Here is a 19645-nt window from a genome sequence, read left to right as displayed (position 1 = left end):
AAATAAACTTGTGCAGGTACATAGACTGAAAATTTCGTTTGGCGCATTCACTGTACCCTATACTGCTATTGTTGGAGTTATCACTGGGGTCACCGTTAGGGTTAGGTGTGTACATGCTGATCAGCCAAGTTGGGATTATTTGGCGAATACCAATTTTAGGATCGAAATTTGGGCCCATGGAAATGTATCGGCGCCGGTCAGGACTTTCAGTTAAGATTGAATTGATCGAAGAATATACCTAGCATTCCAGCAACGTTGTCAATGTTGCTGGAACGCTAGTTACAGGAAGGCACTGCAAGGGCTGTCCGTAGCACGGGGCTCGCTCGCGATAACGGCTCGGTCCTTCGCCTTCCTCTTCAGTCGGCACATACACAGGGGCGTGTCTGCTTCATTACAATTGTTATAAGTGGGTTCCACTGTACTTAAAATTTTTCCTGCTGCCAGCGTATGCTTGACTCATTCCGTACCACGCCTATTGGGCATCGTTAGCCTGGTAACAATGATTTCAAATGCCGCTTTCGATGCCTTCTGCACTGGTCACGGACACATCGTGCTATTGGACATGAAAGAGAACTATATTTTTGTTTGCTAAGCAGTTCGCTTTTCCCCCCAGGCGGCAATTTTTGAACATGCCCGAAGTTTTTGCGATCGTCAAAGTAGAAAGCAAAAATGGCCACGTCCGGGAGTGTGCGCTCGCTTCAAGAGATTGCAGATCTCGCGGTTCCGCTGCATCTGCGGCTGATTTTATCGATGGATCGAGCAGCAGCGAGTCTGAGGATGCTGTCTTCGTCAGACTTTGACTCTGAGAGCGACGATGGCGCAAGCCAGCCCAGAACATTGGCGGCCGCAGCCTGGCACGCCAAACTGTAGTGCTTGGACTTAAATTTTTGTTTTTAAATTGTCTGTTCAGTGAAAATTTTTGATTTTTTTTGAGCTAGTGCTTATGAAACGGCAATACATTTTGTATACCTCACATATTTTTCTACATAGTTTTCTTAGTAGATACAAGCGTGTCTCTGCAAACTTCATTCAGTTTTATCTCACAATCTTTGGCAATTTATATCTTTTTTATGACATACATCTCGTTAATAAGACTTTTATGCGTAAAAAGTGCATTTATTGTTTTTTGTTTATGTATTCCATAAAATATTGAGTGCAGTAGTTCCTTTAGAAAAAGAAAAGTCTGGCGTAACCTACAAAAAACACCTATTTTCCCCCCATGGCAGGGAAAGAGTTAATATTTCCCCCAAGCTTTGCTTCTGCTGTATTGCCCAATGTTTTAGATGTTGCGAAAAAAAAAAGAAGGAAAAAATGGTTGCTGTCTTTCGACGTTTTATTTTTTAATTATTATTCATAGCATTTGTACTATGAAACCCACGAATAACCTAGAAAGTAGGGAAACTTGAAGAACGAATTTGCTAAACAACCTTAGTTTTAGTAATTCTAAGCCAACGACATCATTTAGCTGCATGCCTTCACTGTAGCATGACAACATATTTGCTCAGATACAAGGTATTGTGCATTTTGCAGTGTAATTGCTGAAGAAAGCCTGCACGCTCTCTAACAATCTCAAGAAATTTTGTGTTGTGTGTGCACACATTTAAAGGGCCCCTGAAACAGTTCGGACAAATTTTGTAGGCGCATAGGGTACAGCTTAAGTAGAACATTCGCACCACAATTTAAGTGAAGCGTTACGTATTAATGGAGTTACAAGCGATTAGAAGTTACCCTCCTCCCTAGGCATGCCTTTTTTCCTCAACTCGCTCGCCGAGCGAGCGGTGCTAAGCTCCGCCTTCACTGGTCCTGCGTCACGATGCGACGTCACATCGTCCACTTCCGGTTGTTGGAGCACGCCTCCTCCCCCGCGAGACCTCTCCGCTGGCCGCTTGGCCGTCGACCGAGAGCCATCGAAGCAGCGTGCGTTGCGAGCATTCTGTCGTAGCGCCGAAGGTGGCCGGTATTCCGGTAACCACAGGCAAGCTGGTCATTTCGGCAAATGACTGGAGGCATAAACTCAAGCTGATGAAGGAACTTCAGAGTAGACGTACGTGAGCAGCCTGATCGGTCTGCACTGTCCAGACACTTGTTGGCGCAGCGCTTAACCAGTCAAACGAAGCGCTAAGATTGCTCTAACCAAGTGTAAAACATTTTAAACATTTATAAGAACAACGTGTTGATGATTACACTCCTGCGAAAAATACACACCAGCAGCAAAGAAGAATGCACTTCGTTGCTGCTACTGTGTATGGTTGAGCTCTGTGCCACCAGGTGGCTGCACCCAACGTTACTAGACTAGCTTCAGTTGTAAAACTCTCCGCCCGCGCGCTTACAGCCGGTGTCGCCACTTCTGTGACAGCCGCCAGATGGCAGCGCCGTTCCATCGGGCTCCACTGCAGACGCCTCGCCGCAGCCTTCAGCCTGTGCGAACGGGCAGTTTGCGCGTGTTTCACGCTCGCTGGCGTTCTCCCTTGTTCGAATTAGTGATACCATGAGAAAGCGGTATCCACCTACAGCAATAAGATTTATCGGGCCAGTTGGTTCATACTGAAAGAAGGGTAAACTGCACGAAAGAAAGAAACGCATAGAGCGAAGCGCGGAAGCTGTGTTTTTTCCTGCCGTCTTAACGTTTCGCGCAGTTTAGGCTCAGAAGCCTGAACATTTGGCCAAAGTGTATGATTAGGATGATCTTCATCCCCACCGAGGCTTCTCGCCACGCCAAAGAAGCGCAACGAAAAGAAAGATGAGGTCAGTGTTTGAACACACAAGCCACACACACACACACAAAAATATCATCTGCTCTTCCACTCCGTGAAGATGGTTAACCAGCGAAGCTGAAACGTGCGGCCCGTGTTTATCACTGGGTTAATCTAGAGGATTCATTAAAGTATTTCTGAATTATGCGGTAACACACAGAATCGGCTGCGACTGAGAGAACGACGTCACTGACGATATGCCCGTAGTCCGCCGTTGTCGCTTGCGTTCGATGTCTCGAGTTTGCTCGGAGGCGTGATTAGCTGCTTTCGCCCGATTTGCGATTATTCAAAATTAAGTTTCTTCAGAAATTAAATCTATCCGTTACGTAAGACAATGAGTGGCTCATACTGCCTTAAGCAATGGCCCCTCCCACCGTAAACGCGGCCTCCCCATTACGATGACAGAAGTGAAATTCTACGCTGGAATGATGAACGGCAACGCAGCCAGCTGTGGAAGACGACGATGAACGTAGGAGCAGTGGCACGAGCGCGTGTGCCGGTCGGCACAAGGAATAGCCGAATTCATGGCCGTGGTGCTAGCATTACGCAAATTAGGACCATCAATTACGTCAGCCGTGATAGTTACTGATTCTTTATCATTGTGCTCATCCCTTACTGCTTCTAGTGATTCTCGCGTGATGAGGACATTTCAATCATTGGTACCTGGTTACTTGAGAAGCGTGCGTTTGATTTGGGTGCCCGGCCATAAAGGACTAATCATTAATGAAATTGCAGACTCTCTAGCCAAGGCATCGATAAGTGGCCCGATTCTTCCTTGCTGCCCTTTGACTACTTATGTAATTGCAGATAGATTTCGCAGGAGTATCATTATACAGTCAGTATCAGGCTCCGAAATTACTAACTCTGTGGAGTACGGACATCTCCTGCACCCTTGGAACAGAGATTTTTGCCGAACATGGAAAATTGAACTGTCCATCACGAAGCTGCGCTGCCGTATACCTGCATTGAACTTCTACCTCCACAGGTCTGGTCTGGTCCCCTCACAACTATGCTCATTCTGTGGCGAAGCGGAGACAATCGACCATTTCTTGTTGTCTTGCAGACGTTTTTCTATTATAAGAAAACGACTACTCGAAATCCCGCTTCGCTCTATTGGTCTGACTTTATCAGTGCCTGTGATCCTATCTTTTGGAGCCTCCATTGTTGGGTTCAGCAACAGAAATGTTTGCTTGGCGATCCAAAATTACCTCATTGAAACCAATCGATTTCCATGTTAGATTGATCGTTCTCCCTCCCAACCATAGCTTTCTTTTATTTCTTATCTTTTATTAATTATTATTATTATTATTATTATTATTATTATTATCTTGTACCCGGTTTTCATCTGATTATTTCTTTTTTTCTCCAAACACAAAACGTTTACTTTTAAACTCACACGCCCAAATTGTTAACTCCCTTGTTATCATTATTATTTTAGGCACCTAATTAAACCGCCCGATTCTTGGCCAATCCCCCACTGTGGGTATGTGCCACGGCCACTCAGGACAACAACAACAACAACAACAGAATCGCTCTGTTCCACGCCGAGCGAAGCGTCGCATTGCTGGCGGCACAGAAGAAGCAGCGCGCCAAACTGTCGACATCGTTCCGATAGCCGCCTATGCAGCCAGGTGCGCAGCACGTCGGCATCGTCTGCTTATATTCTCAACAAACTCGGCGAAAGCTGCAGTTTCGCGGATTACATGCTTGCTGAAATTCGCCTTCAACAACGAACCACACAATACGCTGCACCGCGCGCTTAGTCCGGCCCGCCCGCGTAGCCGGCTAGTGAAGTGAAGCCGGGCGCGACTGCAGCGCCACGAAGGCGCGGGCGGGTGGCGGTTCCGCGCAACGGCGCCGAGTTTTAAAACTGAAGCTAGTCTAGTAACGTTGGCTGCACCGTGCAGATCATTCACATTTACCTTTCTGCTCATCTCATGGCTCATCCCGGCGCAGTCAAGCGGCCAGACCCTGTCCCCTTGCGCTTGTGTTTGCCCTAATACCGGACTTGCGAAACGCTATTGCGTTAGTAATCTTCCGCTGTAAAGTGACGGCCACAAACGCGCAAATCCTGGCGCCTATCGGATAGCCGCAGTACGATGCGCAGCAGCCAGTTCGCTCGTATGCTGCCTTGCAGAGAGACACGATTTCGCAACTTCACATCTTTCCAGTCGCTACGTCTGCAGCCCACAACGCAACAAGGGTGATTCATCGTGCTCACGAAAAGACTGATCGACACTGACGGCGGAGCTCTCGTCAAAGACTGCGCATGTTGTAACACAAGCAGACGACACTTGCTGTGTGCCGGAAGTGCTCAAGTGTACTAAAAAACTATTCTTGTGTATTCTCTTTAAGTTATTTTCTTTTTACCAAAACAAAGTAACTAACATTCCAACTATTACGAGCATCATTTGTTCACCATAAAGTTGGAAAAATTATCGACCACGCGCCCTGGTCAGCCAATCAGATAGCTCGCCCATGTGACGTCATATGGGTTATTTGCATCATATGGGTAGGGGCGGCTTAAAATTCCGCCGAGCAGTGCGCTGCGATCGACAGCGATGTGCATTTTTAAAACCTCATAATAAATTACACGCTTTACGCAGAGCACTTAGATGTGTCTATTAATGATCAGAAGAACCTACTCTAACGACTCGGTACGTTTGTAGAAAATCGCCAAAATCGTTTCAGGGTCCCTTTAAAATCGTGCTTTTACCTGTGTTGTTACACCTTTGCAGCATACATTTTGAATGTGGAACAGTTAAATACCGTCATTTTACTTTTCTTAAGTGTACTGCTCTTGTTTCTAAACAGTCGTCGGTTCTATTTCCTTATGTTGCAGGCAAGGCTTCGACTGGTTGAGGTGGTTGAAAAAGATGATGTTAACGAAGCTATGCGTCTCATGGAAATGTCAAGAGACTCGCTCGTACAGCACACAGAGTCTGGTGGCAGGTAAGCATCGTCATTTTGTGATAACTGTGGCACACATTGAAAAGATGGTCCTTTGGTATCACTAGAAATGTGTCCATTTTCCTGTGCTTTAAGATTGAAACATTTTATTTAAAGACAATATTATCGCAACATATTATTCAAGTCACCTCACAGGCTCCAAGCATCGGAGCATTGTGTGAGGGGGGAGGATTACAAAGAAAGGGAAGTCAGGAGCATGAAGTAACATGATTATACAATGCTTATTGACTGTTAGTACCGATCACTAAAACGCAAGAACATCTTTATACAATAGTTAGTGACGCATTAGTAACTAGAAAATATGGCAGTTACTTCAGCCCTAAAGCGAGCAGAATCAAGAATGTTGATGATGTGTTTCGGAAGACCTTTTCAGTGGATGATAGCCTGCGCAAGGTGGATGAATTATATGCTACGGTTCTACCAGAAATGCGTTGGAAGCTTAAATGGTTGTTAAAGGGACTCTAAAGGCTAATACTAAGTCGACGTGGGCTGTTTAAATACCATTCCAGAAACCTCGCAACGCTTGTTTTGTGCCAAGAAAAAGACTTCGTTTACGAGAACATTGCATCTGAAGGGTCCGAATACCTTTCTCGAAATTCAGATCTCCCTCCACCCAACCAGGGGAGTGGTGACGTTGCATATGCCATCACTGCCCTTTGCTGCCATCAGTGAGCAAAACGGCGTCTGGCAGACGGCGGTAGCGAGCCAAAACAGATAAATTCAGAGCCGCGGATTCTCTGCTGCAGCTGCTTTTTTGCCAAGTGGTGTAGACCGTTCGGGCATCTCGTGACATCACATGGAAGTTGAATTCTCTGCTGCTGGCAGTTTGTGCGAGTTTTGCAAACCAGCGGAGCACTACAGGATAACTACTGAAACGCGAAAGTGTGGGCAGCGCGGAGTCGAGAGAAAACGAAAGCGTTTGACCACCCGCGTCGTTATCAAGGGGTAATTTCAATTAGTTCTTTTGTCTAAACATGAAATAGAACTGGACAAGTAACATTTTACTTCGTCGTATAATACAATACGAGGATGTTTTTTGCAACGAGCGGTTGAGTACTAGTGACAAAATATAACTGAGGAGTGCTTTCGTCGTTGGGCAAGTATTTGAATTTCCTGGGGGAGTCTCTAATCTTGTCGTGCATTCACCTCAATTTCTCGATTATTAAGGCTCTGTTTGCGATAATATTATTGCCTTATTGTCGAGCACTAATTTATCACTTTAGCTTGACTTAATATTTGCCTTTAGTGCCCCTTAAAAAGCTTCAATACTGTGATGCATAAAATTAAAGCCTAATCGCTGGTGTTTTGAATGATTGTACAGCAGTAATAAATATGTTGACAATTTTTGAGAATTCATATATGAAACTTTAAAAAAGCATCTCAAGGAATACAAATAAAAATAATAATTTGCTATTTTTAGTATAAGCACAGAGTGAAAAAAATCTGAAATATACAACACATGTGCCTGTTTCCTAGTTACCAACTTTTCTGTCAGATCACACAAAAATAATATGAAAATATATTCGCGTGAATGCTAGCCATAGTGATGCTTATGATATGCATGAAAGCAGTAGCTTCGCAAATGCATAAGTTCATATTGCACAAGAAGCACTTTGTACTCCATGCAGCAGGCACCTGGTTTGTTCGTTATTGTATTCTCTTGGGTTGCAAAGCAATAGTGGTCAGGTCAGGGAGTGTGCAGTAGCCTCATCACACTTGATTGTTTCGTTCCATCAGACTTTCTATGTAAGCAAGCTAGTCTAGTGTGCATTGAACTGGCACTGGAGCCTCTACGAGCCTTGTTCAGTTCCTGTACAGTGCCTTACAGTAATGTGGAGCGTTGCACAACATTCTACAGCAATGAATAAGGACAAATAAGTGCGTCTACAGAGGCAGTGTTCAAAATGTAGAGATTAGATAGGTAGCCAAGCTTCGATTGAAGGTTGGTCGGAAATTGACTGCATGCTCTTGTGTGAGTGAGAGGCCAACACAACAGGCAAGATTGCTCCTAATACTTTGTACATATGCTGTCGAAGTGCTGATGGATAAAACCAACCCTTGATGGGGAAAATAAAGTTGCACTTGATATTAATCTAATACTATTATCAAAATAACACACACTCATGAGCATCTACCGTTGTTTGATACATTAAAAACAGCCTATATGTCGGATTGAAAAACTCACAATTCGACTGAAGATTTTGTCTCCACTGCTGCTGTAAATTAAAATTACGTTGCCGAGTCAACCAAGGCGCAAATCTTGCTTCTTTTTATTGAAGTGCTACGAGCACTGGAGGCTAGTTTTGATGACATCTCCAGTTTAAGTTTCCTTTTAGAGCGCAGCTCTTACTTAGGTGCCTGTTTCTGGGTCGAAGATCTGCATTGGCTATAGCAGCGCTTGCCGCTACTTGCGCGTTCAGCGGCGTCTTCTACCATAGCTGGCTCCGATGCTGCTCATCGTGCCAGCGATTCCCACACTGTTCCTCCCACTGCCAGTCTGTGCGGTGGATTTCGGTCTCAAATTCTTTGGCTCAATATATTGCGAAATGAAAACACATATTAATTGAGCGGCACTCAAATTTCACATTAGGGAGTATCGTAATCATCTTGACCGTTTTTTTTTTTTGTCCCGACTCCCCAATCTGCCAAAAATTGTCATATCTGACAAATAAGCAAAGTTCAGTTATAATTTAAAATTATGGGGTTTTACGTGCCAAAACCACTTTCTGATTATGAGGCACGCCGTAGTGGAGGACTCCGGAAATTTCGACCACCTGGGGTTCTTTAATGTGCACCTAAATCTAAGTACACGGGCGTTTTTGCATTTCGCCCCCATCGAAATGCGGCCGCCGTAGCCGGGATTCGATCCCGCGACCTTGTGCTCAGCAGCCCAACACCATAGCCACTGAGCAACCACGGCGGGTTCAGTTATAATTTCAAATGGTGTATGGTGTTGATAGTAAAATTCCAATGGACATGTTTAAAAACACGTAGAAAAACTCTGCCTAATTCAATATGTACATGTGTTTTTTGTTTAGCCAAAAGTTCAACTTGCATCAACTCTACTAAACATGAAAGATCTTTAAAAAAAATGCTTATCTTGCTTTATCTTTGGCAAATGCCACAGCGTTGCAACAATTAAGGTGATTGCTTCAGTAAAGCAATCATTTTAATTGTAGGTTTTATGGTGAAGCATCACCTAATTAAGAAATATTTGGAATACCTTTCATTGTTATACCTAGGAAAACACACCTGTTCAGAACATTCAGTATTGTAATCGTACAAATGGCGTTCATGTTTTCAGAGTCCAGACAGTGACTGATAAGATCTTCGCACTCATCCGAGACATGGTCACAGAGTCTGGAGGCAAGACAGTGAAAATGGCTGATGCTGTTGAGCGTTGTACGTCACGTGGGTTCCGGCCAAACCAGATTGAGGAGGCCATTGAAGAATACGAGGAACTCAATGTCTGGCAGGTTAACCAGGCCAGAACAAAGATCACCTTTGTTTGATGCACAAGTTCTTCACTAGCAACAATCTTTGCACTGATTAAATTTTCTACCAAGGACTGTAAATATTGTACGAAGCTATTGCAGCATTTAATATAGTTAGTGCACTATGCAATGTGTAATCTATTTTGCACTAGTTTTGACCTGGTAAAATTTTCCCGATATTTTTTGCAATCTACATATTTTAGCCTGTTTACTATATGCCACATTGTGAATTGACTTGCTTACAAGACTGCTATGCAGCTAAGGCTATTGATTGTCTACGAATACCTTTTCTCCCACCCACTATTTTTTGGTTGTGTGCCCGATGTGGGCCAGCATCATATTGAGTCTTTATCTTATGCCTGTGGCAATGCACTGCATAGCCAGCACAAGCCAGCACACTTCACTGCCACATTCATATCGTACATAACTTTTTTACTATTTTTTTTCCTTTTTTTTGCTTCATACCTAGTTTGTGTCGTGTTATATGTACCTTCATACATGTAAATAAAGTTTGAACCTTGATATGTGTTGACTTCAAGATTCATACCGAAGTGTTGTTTAAAACAATTCAAACATTTTTTTAAAAAGGACTTTATTTTATGTGAAAACTACACATGAATAACTAATGCTGGACACTGCAAATTTGGTTCATGATTGTGACACACAGGTCCATTATTTGGAGGTACTCGTCAGCACCTTCAAGCAGTCTGTGGTCGCATATCTGTTCCAAAAGAATGGTGCATGTTTTACCACACCGTCAAATTCATAAGCAAAAACATGTACGCAGTCTTTATGAAGGCATGAAGCTTAAGCATATGCATTTTCTAACTGGACAACATGCAGGACATCTCAAAAATTAATACAGAGCTTGCTGCTGTTATTGTAATGCAGCCTCCCTCCCACCCCCCCCCCCCTCCAAAAAAAAAAAAACAAGGATAAACTGCATTTGCCAGAAATGAAGCGAAAGCTACTTACGGCAAGTTTCTCGGCCATTGCTGACTTTTGTTTGTCATTGTATTTGTTGTTCAACACAATAGCATCGTGCAGCTGGCTGAAAAGTTGCGACGCTGCAAAACCTTCAAGCACGAGGCCCTTCAAAAAAAGAAATTTTCAAATGAACAAGTGCACTTGCGCATTTCTGCGCTGCCTAGTTGAATAAACACAGCAAGGCCACCGCATATGTAAGCAATACTGCACAGGGCTGCTGATTACAACAGCAACAAATAATTAAAATAAATTCTAGGGGTCTTCCGTGCTGAAGCCACAATTTGTTTGTGAGGCATGCTGTAGCGAGGGGCTCTGAATTAATTTTGACTGCCTGGAGTTCTGGTACACAAGCGTTTTTGCATTTCACCTCCATTGAAATGCCCCTCGTGCTTGGCAGCACACGCCAGAGCTACTATAGACCATGGCAGGTCAACAAATCCTTGTGTTGAGAAAAAAATTGGCTTGATATGGCAGAAAATTAAACATCAGTTGCACTAAGGTCTAAATTCAAGCTGGCTGGTAACGCAACATCTTTGAAGGCAAGAGTGTAGAAGACTGCACAAGGCAATTGGCAGCATTCTCCATGTATTTGCCACTTGCTTGTCCACTGTTTTGTGCTATTCTCTTCAAAGATCAAGCAAGAAGTTCAGCTAAAGTGATATGGCAGAGCTCCAGAATGTTTGCCAAGCACAGAGCCTTTGGAAGTGGGAAGATAATGCAAATATTGGGCAGGATTGAAGCTGCTGTTGAGAAAGTAATGAACTAGCTCTTTCTGTTGTCTTCAGCTAACTTATGTTTTCAATGGTACAAATAACCTATCCTCGAAGTATAAGCTACTATTGCTTGAAGTCGTAGCACTGGAACAACCTATGAAATCAAAGGCGCCATGCAAAATTTTGTTGCACTTGGAAGCAAATAATTTGCTTTCTAGTGTAGCCACCAGTTAAATGGCTGCTTATATGGTGCTCGCAGCACTTTGAATAAATCTGTGTCAAAAGCTACAGAAATGAACAGCACCACCAGGTAATGTGTTTCAGTTGTACGGGGTCATTCACTCTACATCTGTTAACTTGAGCCATACAGCAGAATTGAGTTCATGCTTTTCGCTCCGAGTATTTAGTATGTTGAATGGTAGTTACTTTGATAGTTTCAGCGGAAGTAATGTCGATGTTTTTGCACATACCCAGGGAACTGTGCCATATTGCAAAGCAGGCACTGGTTTTAGTAAAGCAAGTTTGCATCAAATTTCAGATTGCCGCAAATTGCCACAGCCATTCCTTCAAGGCTATGGTAGGTTGCATTTTTATGAGTGACAGGAAAGTTTTCTGGCATGTGACCACACAATTTGCATTTTTCCTTTAGTGCCCTCTTATGTCATCAGTGCAAATACTTTTTTTTTCTCTACAAATGACCATTGCCCAGCTCCTTACCTCAACTGTTGTGCTGAGCTTCTCATATGAATTCGATGCACAACAGGTAAGCAGGCCATCGATGCACTGCTTTGGAATAATCTGGATGGAAACATCACACAAGTTTATTGTTGTGATAAACAATGCTTCAGGAGCACAATAAACCACTTGAGGTTTTTGCAATAGGCATTGGAAGCGAAAGGGCTCTATAAATTGGCTGAGAACAAGAACCTTGCATTCAGAGATCAACTTTTGAAATGTTGGCTTTTAATGACATTTTAATCCTTTAAAGGTCAACCGAAACAAAATTTAAATTCTAAATTTGTTATAAATGAGTAGTGCTATATACCACCAAACCAATCTTGACGAAGCCGCAAGGCTGGTAATCGTAGTTTACTTGTTTGGCAGCCTTTGAACAGCACCTAAGCAGACAGGTGCACCAGGCGGTTGTCACCAATAATAACGCGAGTCCCAGCATGCCACCTGTGAGATTTTTCAGTGTGTTGTGGGCAGCCACAAGCGCTGGGCGAGCTTGCATTGCCACGCCTGGAGAACCAGAGACCAATCGGAGCACGTGGTTGTCCAAGCGTCTTGACGGCGAGAGGGCTCGTTGCAGCGCCCCACCTCGGCCATGGTATCTATGACATCTGCAGCAGATGCAGCTACACACAACTGTGCACAACTGGGCTGGAGTAGGTACTCAGTCTGGCCATGCTGCGTGGTGCACAGACTGGCTTTGTCTTGCGCCAGTTTGACTGACGTATAGTAGCCAAATCCAAACTGCGCATTTTGAAGTGCTATCAATAGCAAGCATCATGCCAAGAAGCAATGTCAGGTCATACGTTGCTACCAGCGAGCAGTAATGGCACCTATTTCAGTTTCAGTATTAAAAACAGCTATTTTTGCAAGCTTTTTGCAACACTTCTGCTCGTATTTCAAACATCAAACTTTCCACCGAGGCTCCTTTATAGCCATACTATAAACCATACTACTGGGCTCCAAAATGTTGCAGTTGCCCTTCCAAGGGATCTTTTTAAATAATGATACTAAAATGGCTGATTATTTACATGACGTGCATTGCTTCAATAACATGTTTATAAAACGAAAAAATAACTCTAAGCGTTGTACGGCAACAAATTCACGGGACTTGGTGACCATCTCGTTCATACTTCATATTCAGAAACAATGTTGTCTACAGTGTCGTTACTGTATTCTTTGCTTGAAGACTGAAACATAAATCAACATTCTTGTCACTATTGCTATGGTCGTTTGACAGATAGCAATTTACCGCACTAAAAAGCTGCACAAATGATGGCATGTTTGCTTGAAAGCGAGGAGAAATCTCATGCAAACAAGGAAACGTCAGTACACAAGGAACACCTACTGCCATATAGTGTGTAAAATCCTATTCAATAACAATGTCGAAACCAAAATGGGTACTGTGATCTTTGTTGTGAATAGAAAAACAGCTTTTGATGACCTCTGTTCGTCAAAGGCAGTTCAGAAAGTGGCGAAATGCCCGATTGACGATTATGAAAATCACATCATTTATTAATGAACTGAAGTCATCAGGATCCCTTAAGGAGTTGGTAATGTCAAACTTTAATGGCTATTATGCATATCAGTCAGATCATTAACATTTCTGTCCCTAAGTTATGCTAGTGTTATGGTCACCATTGATGCCATTTCTGGCTCCACCACATTACTTTGGTTTGCACTGTAGCTTTCTCGTGATTGGTGATTGCATGTGGAGAAGCAGGATCAAGGGGTATTAGCTGTGGGGTTGGGACTAGTAATTGTGAAGTGACTAGTCCCCATCCGAGTTATTCCATGACACAAGAGCTGCCATCAGTATAAATTTCAAGTTAATGTCATTGAAGGAAAACTTGGTGCTGGTGTCGACAATCACTGCTGCTATGATGCACGGTACATGGATCTTGTGTCAAGCAATCTTCGGCACAAAGCACAACACTTAAAGCGGCTGGAGAAGACAGAATAACAGTCAATTTAATCAAAGATGGAGGAGATATTACCCTTGAAAAGCTTGCAGCATATTATATACAGTGCCTCATGACTTCTAATATACCAGAGAGCTGGAAAAATGCTAACAATATACTAATCCATAAGGGAGACGTTAAAGAATTGAATTATAGGCCCATTAGCTTGCTTTCAGTATTGTATAAAATATTCACGAAGATAATTTTTAATAAAATCAGGGTCACACTTTACTTCAATCAACCAGGAGAACAGGCCGACTTCAGGAAGGGATATTCTACAATGGATCATGTCCATGTCATCAACCAGGTAATCGAGAAATCTGCGCAGTACAATCAACCTCTATATGGCTTTTGGGGATTATGAATGGCATTTAGATACCAGCAGTCATGGAGGCATTGCATAATCAAGGAGTACAGGAGGCATATGTGAATATCTTGAGAAATACTATCTACAATGGTTCCACAGCTACCTTCATTCTCCACAAGAAAAGTAGAAGGTTACCTATCAAGAAAGGGTTAAGGCACGGAGACAATATCGCCAATGCTACTAACTGCATGCATAGAACCAAATCTATTATGCTGGGAAGGCTTAGGAGGGGTCAAAGCAATACTGAGGATGAATTGCAACAAGTGATGGAGGACCTTAATACAGAAAGTGCAAAAGTAGGCCTAAAGATTGATATGGAGAAGACAAATATAGCCTGTCAAGGTAAAAATTCAAGATCGCCAGTCAGCCTCTAGAGTCTGTGCAAGAGTATGTATATCTTGGTTACTCACAGGGGATCTTGATCATGAGAAGGAAATTTAGAGAAGAATAAAAATGGGCTGGAGTGCATACAGCGGGCATTGCCAAATCCTGACTGGGAGCTTACCATTGTCATTGAAAAGAAAAGCATACAATCATTGCATTCTACCAGTGCTAGCATATGGGGCAGAAACTTGGAGATTAACAATTAAACTTGAGAATAAGGACTGCTCAAACAACTGATTGAATGGAAAATGTTAGGCCCAATTTTAAGAAACAGGAAGAGAGCTGTGTAGATCAGAGAGCAAAGGGGGGTTGTGGTAGTTGAAATTAAGAGCAAAAATCGTAGCTGGGCAGGCCACGTAATTCGTAGGGCAGATAATCAGTGATCTGTTAGAAATACACCAGGGAAGGGAAGTGCAGTCAAGGATGGCAGGAAATTAGGCCAGGTGATGAAATTGAAAAATTTGCAGGCGAAAGTTGGAATCGGCTAGCACAAGGCAGGAGTAACTGGAGGTTGGTGGCGGAGGCCTTTGTCCTGCAGTGGACATTAAATAAGCTAATGATGACAAAAAGGCTTAGAAGATAAGTTATTTCCTTGGTTCAATGCCTTGAACATTTAAACACGAAGGGCGGTGGATAATTTAGAACTGCTACGAGAAGTATTGCACATCACCCCTAAAACTATCTTGATGAAGCACTGTGGGCACTTGGTAGTCTCCAATATTCTTATTGGCAGCCATTAAATAGCACCAAAGCAGATGACACCTGTGCCTGGTGGTTCGCGGACATTAGTCCCAGCTGGTTGGCTCCATGATATTTTAGCATACTGCCTCAACTCGTAGGTCATATATAAGAGTTGTGCTGGTTTGCAACAATCCGAGTCGTGGGTCACTTCTGGCAAGCTGCAGTAATTAATATTTTTTTTGCTTTTTTTTCTGTTTCAGTATCAAAAATGTCTTACTTCAGCGAAGTTTTCATGACGCATCCACTCATATTTCGAAGGTAAACATTTGCCTGCAGGTATCTCTATATTTACACTATCTGAAACAAGGCTCCTTACGCGGTTAAAAATCTCGTTGCAGTTGGCCTTTGATTTTAACAATCTGGAGTCCTTATTATGTAGAATTTTTGTTTTACACTCCTTTGTTATTGGCAACTACAAGCAGAAATCAGACCTGAAATGTGCTCAGCAGCAGAGCACCTTTTTCTCAAAGTGGCCAACCTTATTCATCATGTTTTACTGGCTACAGCTACCTCTGCTATATACAAGCAGCTTATTGTGAAGATGCAGCACACAAATGGTAACTCACCCCAGCAACTTCAGCCACATCATGGGACGTTACAGGCTCATCACATTTAAGCCGAGAAACACTTTGGAAAAGGGTGATTGCTCTTCGCATGTCTCCTTCACAAGCATCCATAAGAAAATCCAGTACCTAGACATTTGATACAGAAGTGTTTATGAATGTGAAAATTGATCTCATTGAATTTCTGCGACAGTGAAGATCAGTCAAGTACTACTTATGCCTCATGTTCAAGTGTGACATTTCAAGTGTGACACATATTGCATGCAGATTTTATAGAAATCTATGTAATAGGTGCAAAAAACACGACACACACAAGGCGCTTTTTGTGTCAGTCTATATGTGCTGCCATTTTCATACCTATTATGTACACAGATATGCCAAACCAACCTACCCAAATTTCCATCCCAATGATTTTATAGAAGCTTTGCTTTTAATTTAAATGTTACGCTATGGGAAAATAACAAAACTCAATTAGCTCACTTGTCTGCTCCAAACACACACTCTGCAAAAGCATATTATACACAGCCTTGAAACACACAATGTACTACAAAATTAGTTGCAATGATGAAAGGCCAAGTTTCGTCCTTACACGTAGATAACAGCTGTCACCACTAATGCAGAAATTTCACACAGCATTGCACTCGTATAGCACCAATGTGTCACCATTACTAAAATTCACATCTAATAAAACTGAAAAAGCAATCAAGGGTCTCAAACCTGATCATCGCATTGAACCCCTTCAGCTGTGCATATGCTGCGAAGGCGTTCTATTAGAACTTCCTTAGGCAAAGGCTTGAATCGAAACTTTGAGCAACGAGACGTCAGTGGATCTATGATTCTGAGAAAAGACAAAGGCAAGCAAGTACAGCTCTATAATAATAGTTACACTCAGCTAAATAAAATGGGCAAGGTGCATTTACCTGCTTATGTAGTTACAGATGAGGCAAAAACGAGTTGTCTTGGTTTCCTTTTCCATGGTACGACGCAAGGCTGCCTAATAATAAAATAAAATGCAACATGTTTTTATATACAAATTGAAGCCAACAGGAAGCATACTATTGGTGTACGGTACATTATAAAGCAGCATAACTTTTTTAAGAACCTTGAGAGCATAAATTGAAAATCCACTTTTAGTCACTTCAGACTGGGATACATAGCGCAAAAAATTACACAGGGACAACCAACACGCCCATCCCACCAACAAGCCCAAACTTCTTCCCTGCTTTAGTCACTTGATGTTAACTTTTACTTTTAGACACAACAAACCTAATCTAAATTGGTCTGCGCAGCTGTTGCGGAGAAAAATGATTTCTCCATTCTCTTTCAGCAAACTGTACCATTCATTTCTGAGCTTAATAGAAGCTATCAGTTCTTATGAAGGCTTTATGCTTGCATTAAAGGCCAACTGCAATGCACTTTCACTTTGATTAAATTAGTTACAAATTAGTAGTATATATCAGTGGAGCAATTTCGGCAGAGTCACAGGGCTGGTAATTGTATAGTTTTCCTGTTAGAAGCCTTTAAACAGCATCTAAGAAGATGAAATGTTCACCTGGTGGTTGTCGCTATGACGTAAATCCCAGCACACCGCCTCAGAGACGTTTTAGTGTGCCGCAGGTGCTGCTTTATCTTTGAGGTCATGCCGAGGAACCATGTATGCTAGGTCAGGCATCAGTTCTGACGTGAGGTAATGGTGGCATTCTTTTTTTTTTCAGTGATGGTACTGAAAACGGTTATGTTTGCAAGCTTTTTGTGACACTAATATTTCACGTGCATGCTTCATGTGCTGCTACAAATATAAAATTTTGCATAGAGGCTACCCTACATCTGTACTATACTAAACTAGGCTCTTCTTATGCAGTCAAAAATTTCATTACAGTGCGCCTATAATGTGAGTATAAAGTTTTCATAAAACTTCATAACTTCTATTAAGTTCAGAAATGATCAATACAGCTTGCTAAACATTTGCTCAGAATTGTCAATCTGCTAAGTGAACTAAGCAGAAGCCAGAAGGTAGTACAGTGAGGCTAATGTGGTCAACAAGTGGGAACTATCATTACTATAAATGTAGTTATTATGTGCCAGAGTAACCTTTAACACACATTTCTTTTTGCAGGAGAAAACGACACTTTTGCTTATGCACCAATGTGCTCAAATTTAACACATGCATTGAGAGTAAAAAAAGTTTTCTGGGCCAAGTACCTGAGCACTTGCTGTCATGGAATCTGCTTCATCTAGAATTATAATCTTGAATGGTGGACATGGTTTCCCACTGCAAGTGAAGCACATTGTAATCATATCAGATGGAAACACTGCAACATTCCTCAAAAATGCGCACATACTCGGGAGCTGTGGCACTTGCTGTAAGCTGTGAAAAGGTTTTGATTTTCTCACGGACAACCTGGATGCCACGTTCGTCAGAAGCATTTAGTTCCAAAATGCGGCTTTTGTACATGTCTCTGAAAAATAATGTTATTGCCAGTAATATGTACATCAATATGTACAGCACAAATCTGAAATGACATCACAATGAGCAGAATAGTCATTTGCATTCTTCAGATGTTTGGAAAATTTATTTGTTTCAACCTATACAAATTCACCAAACAGAGGAGTGTGCGGGAACTACAAGAAGTAAACCATACAGCTCGATTAGCATACCCAAAGAGTTCTCTGGCCAGGGCAAGTATAGTAGACGTCTTCCCTGTTCCTGGAGGCCCGTAGAACAGAAGATTTGGGAGCTGCAAGTATCAGACCCGCACAATCACATGAACATATGCTTTATGGCAGAACACTCATTTTTGTACAATTTGCAAAATGCATGCACTTCAATTTACAATTCTATCAAATTATTTATGAACACATCCAACCGTTTGCTCTACAGTGAAATAAGTGCACCAAAACTTTTGTTTCCCTACCCTTAATGAGGATTATAGTTTCTGTGGCTTATGTTCTTGCTATTGCTCATTTGGTTTCTTGCTTCCTTCTTTCTTACTTTTTATCTTCTCTGTACTGGAGTGTGGTGTTCTCTTATGTTTGTTACGTCTATTAGATATTCCTTTATTTTTTTCTGTTAATGGGCGAGCTGCTGTATATGTAATTAATCGAGCTGCAGTAGACTTCTACGTAACATATTACTGTTTTACAAGCCACTGTATAGGGTCAAGGGCTCTGTAAAGCTGCCTAGATCAGCTTTTATTCATGAAAGCCTTTCAATGCTTCTGCTGGAGAAATGAAGTTGACTTGACATAGACAACTGCGGTACAATATAGTAGAGCACAAGACACGAGGATGCACTGCTTGACTTTCTACACTTACATCGGCTCCTTGAAGTGACTTTTTTAGGACGGAGACCACTTCATCTTGGTGGGCAACATCGTCTACAGTTTTGGGCCGGCTGAATGAGGCGGAAAACGAAAGCAAGCATAAGTCGCATAATGTCATACACGATACTTGATGCTGGGCAATAAGCGCTGCAAAGGCTTACTATTTTTCCACCCATGGGATGTGCACTGGTTTCTTCGGTGCCGGTTTCGGCTCCTTAGTTTTCTCCTTGGGAAGGATTAAGTTTGGGTTGGCTGTTTTCAAAAAAGCGTGCATGTTTGGTTCCGATACCTGTGCAGAACAACGTGCAACACTTAATTAACGCCCGGCGTTACAAATGAACGACCTCCTCGCACACAGCCCTACAGCTGCGTCACGAGAGTTAATTCGGCACAGCATCGTCAGCCTTGTCTTAATCGCATATGTTTAGCGCGCAGTCACCCCTCATTGATAAAATTGTGGACAAAAGACAGCGCGAAGCGATTGCGCAATATGTCAACTCACCACGAGTAATGAGCCAAACCCCGCGCAATTTTTCGCGCGCACTGGCGGCGGGCGTGAGGTACAGGGAAACGAAACACCGCAGAGCGCGAACAAATACCATTTACCAGTACACTAACATTTATTAGTACAGATTTAGTGTGCAACTCAATAAAGTA

At 42.4% G+C, this 19645-nt stretch overlaps 2 protein-coding genes across 2 annotated transcripts in view; one reads left to right on the top strand and one right to left on the bottom strand.

Annotated features, from left to right (window-relative positions):
• The window catches only part of Mcm7 (minichromosome maintenance 7), a 59691-nt gene extending 49952 nt beyond the window's left edge, over positions 1–9739 (top strand). The window contains exons 14-15 of the mRNA XM_065438696.1: positions 5596–5705; positions 9028–9739. Coding sequence (XP_065294768.1) covers positions 5596–5705; positions 9028–9235 — 318 coding nt within the window. The 3' untranslated portion in view covers positions 9236–9739. The remainder of the gene's footprint in view (positions 1–5595; positions 5706–9027) is intronic.
• Positions 9740–9832: 93 nt separating this feature from the next.
• On the bottom strand, positions 9833–19621 carry LOC135907025 (replication factor C subunit 4). Its single transcript, XM_065438697.1, has 12 exons — positions 19491–19621; positions 19150–19277; positions 18981–19059; positions 18324–18403; positions 18008–18124; positions 17868–17937; positions 16586–16659; positions 16383–16503; positions 15669–15794; positions 11635–11715; positions 10193–10309; positions 9833–9938 (listed from the first exon to the last, which is right to left on the bottom strand). Exons 2-12 carry the CDS (start codon positions 19260–19262, stop codon positions 9840–9842), a joined length of 1077 nt encoding a protein of 358 aa, XP_065294769.1. The 5' UTR covers positions 19263–19277; positions 19491–19621; the 3' UTR covers positions 9833–9839.
• Between the last annotated feature and the right edge of the window lie 24 nt (positions 19622–19645).

The sequence above is a fragment of the Dermacentor albipictus genome, chromosome 1, assembly GCF_038994185.2.
Source record: "Dermacentor albipictus isolate Rhodes 1998 colony chromosome 1, USDA_Dalb.pri_finalv2, whole genome shotgun sequence".
Lineage (NCBI taxonomy): Eukaryota > Metazoa > Arthropoda > Arachnida > Ixodida > Ixodidae > Dermacentor > Dermacentor albipictus.
Note: the sequence above shows the minus strand (reverse complement) of the source record. Positions and strands in the feature narration are given on the sequence as shown.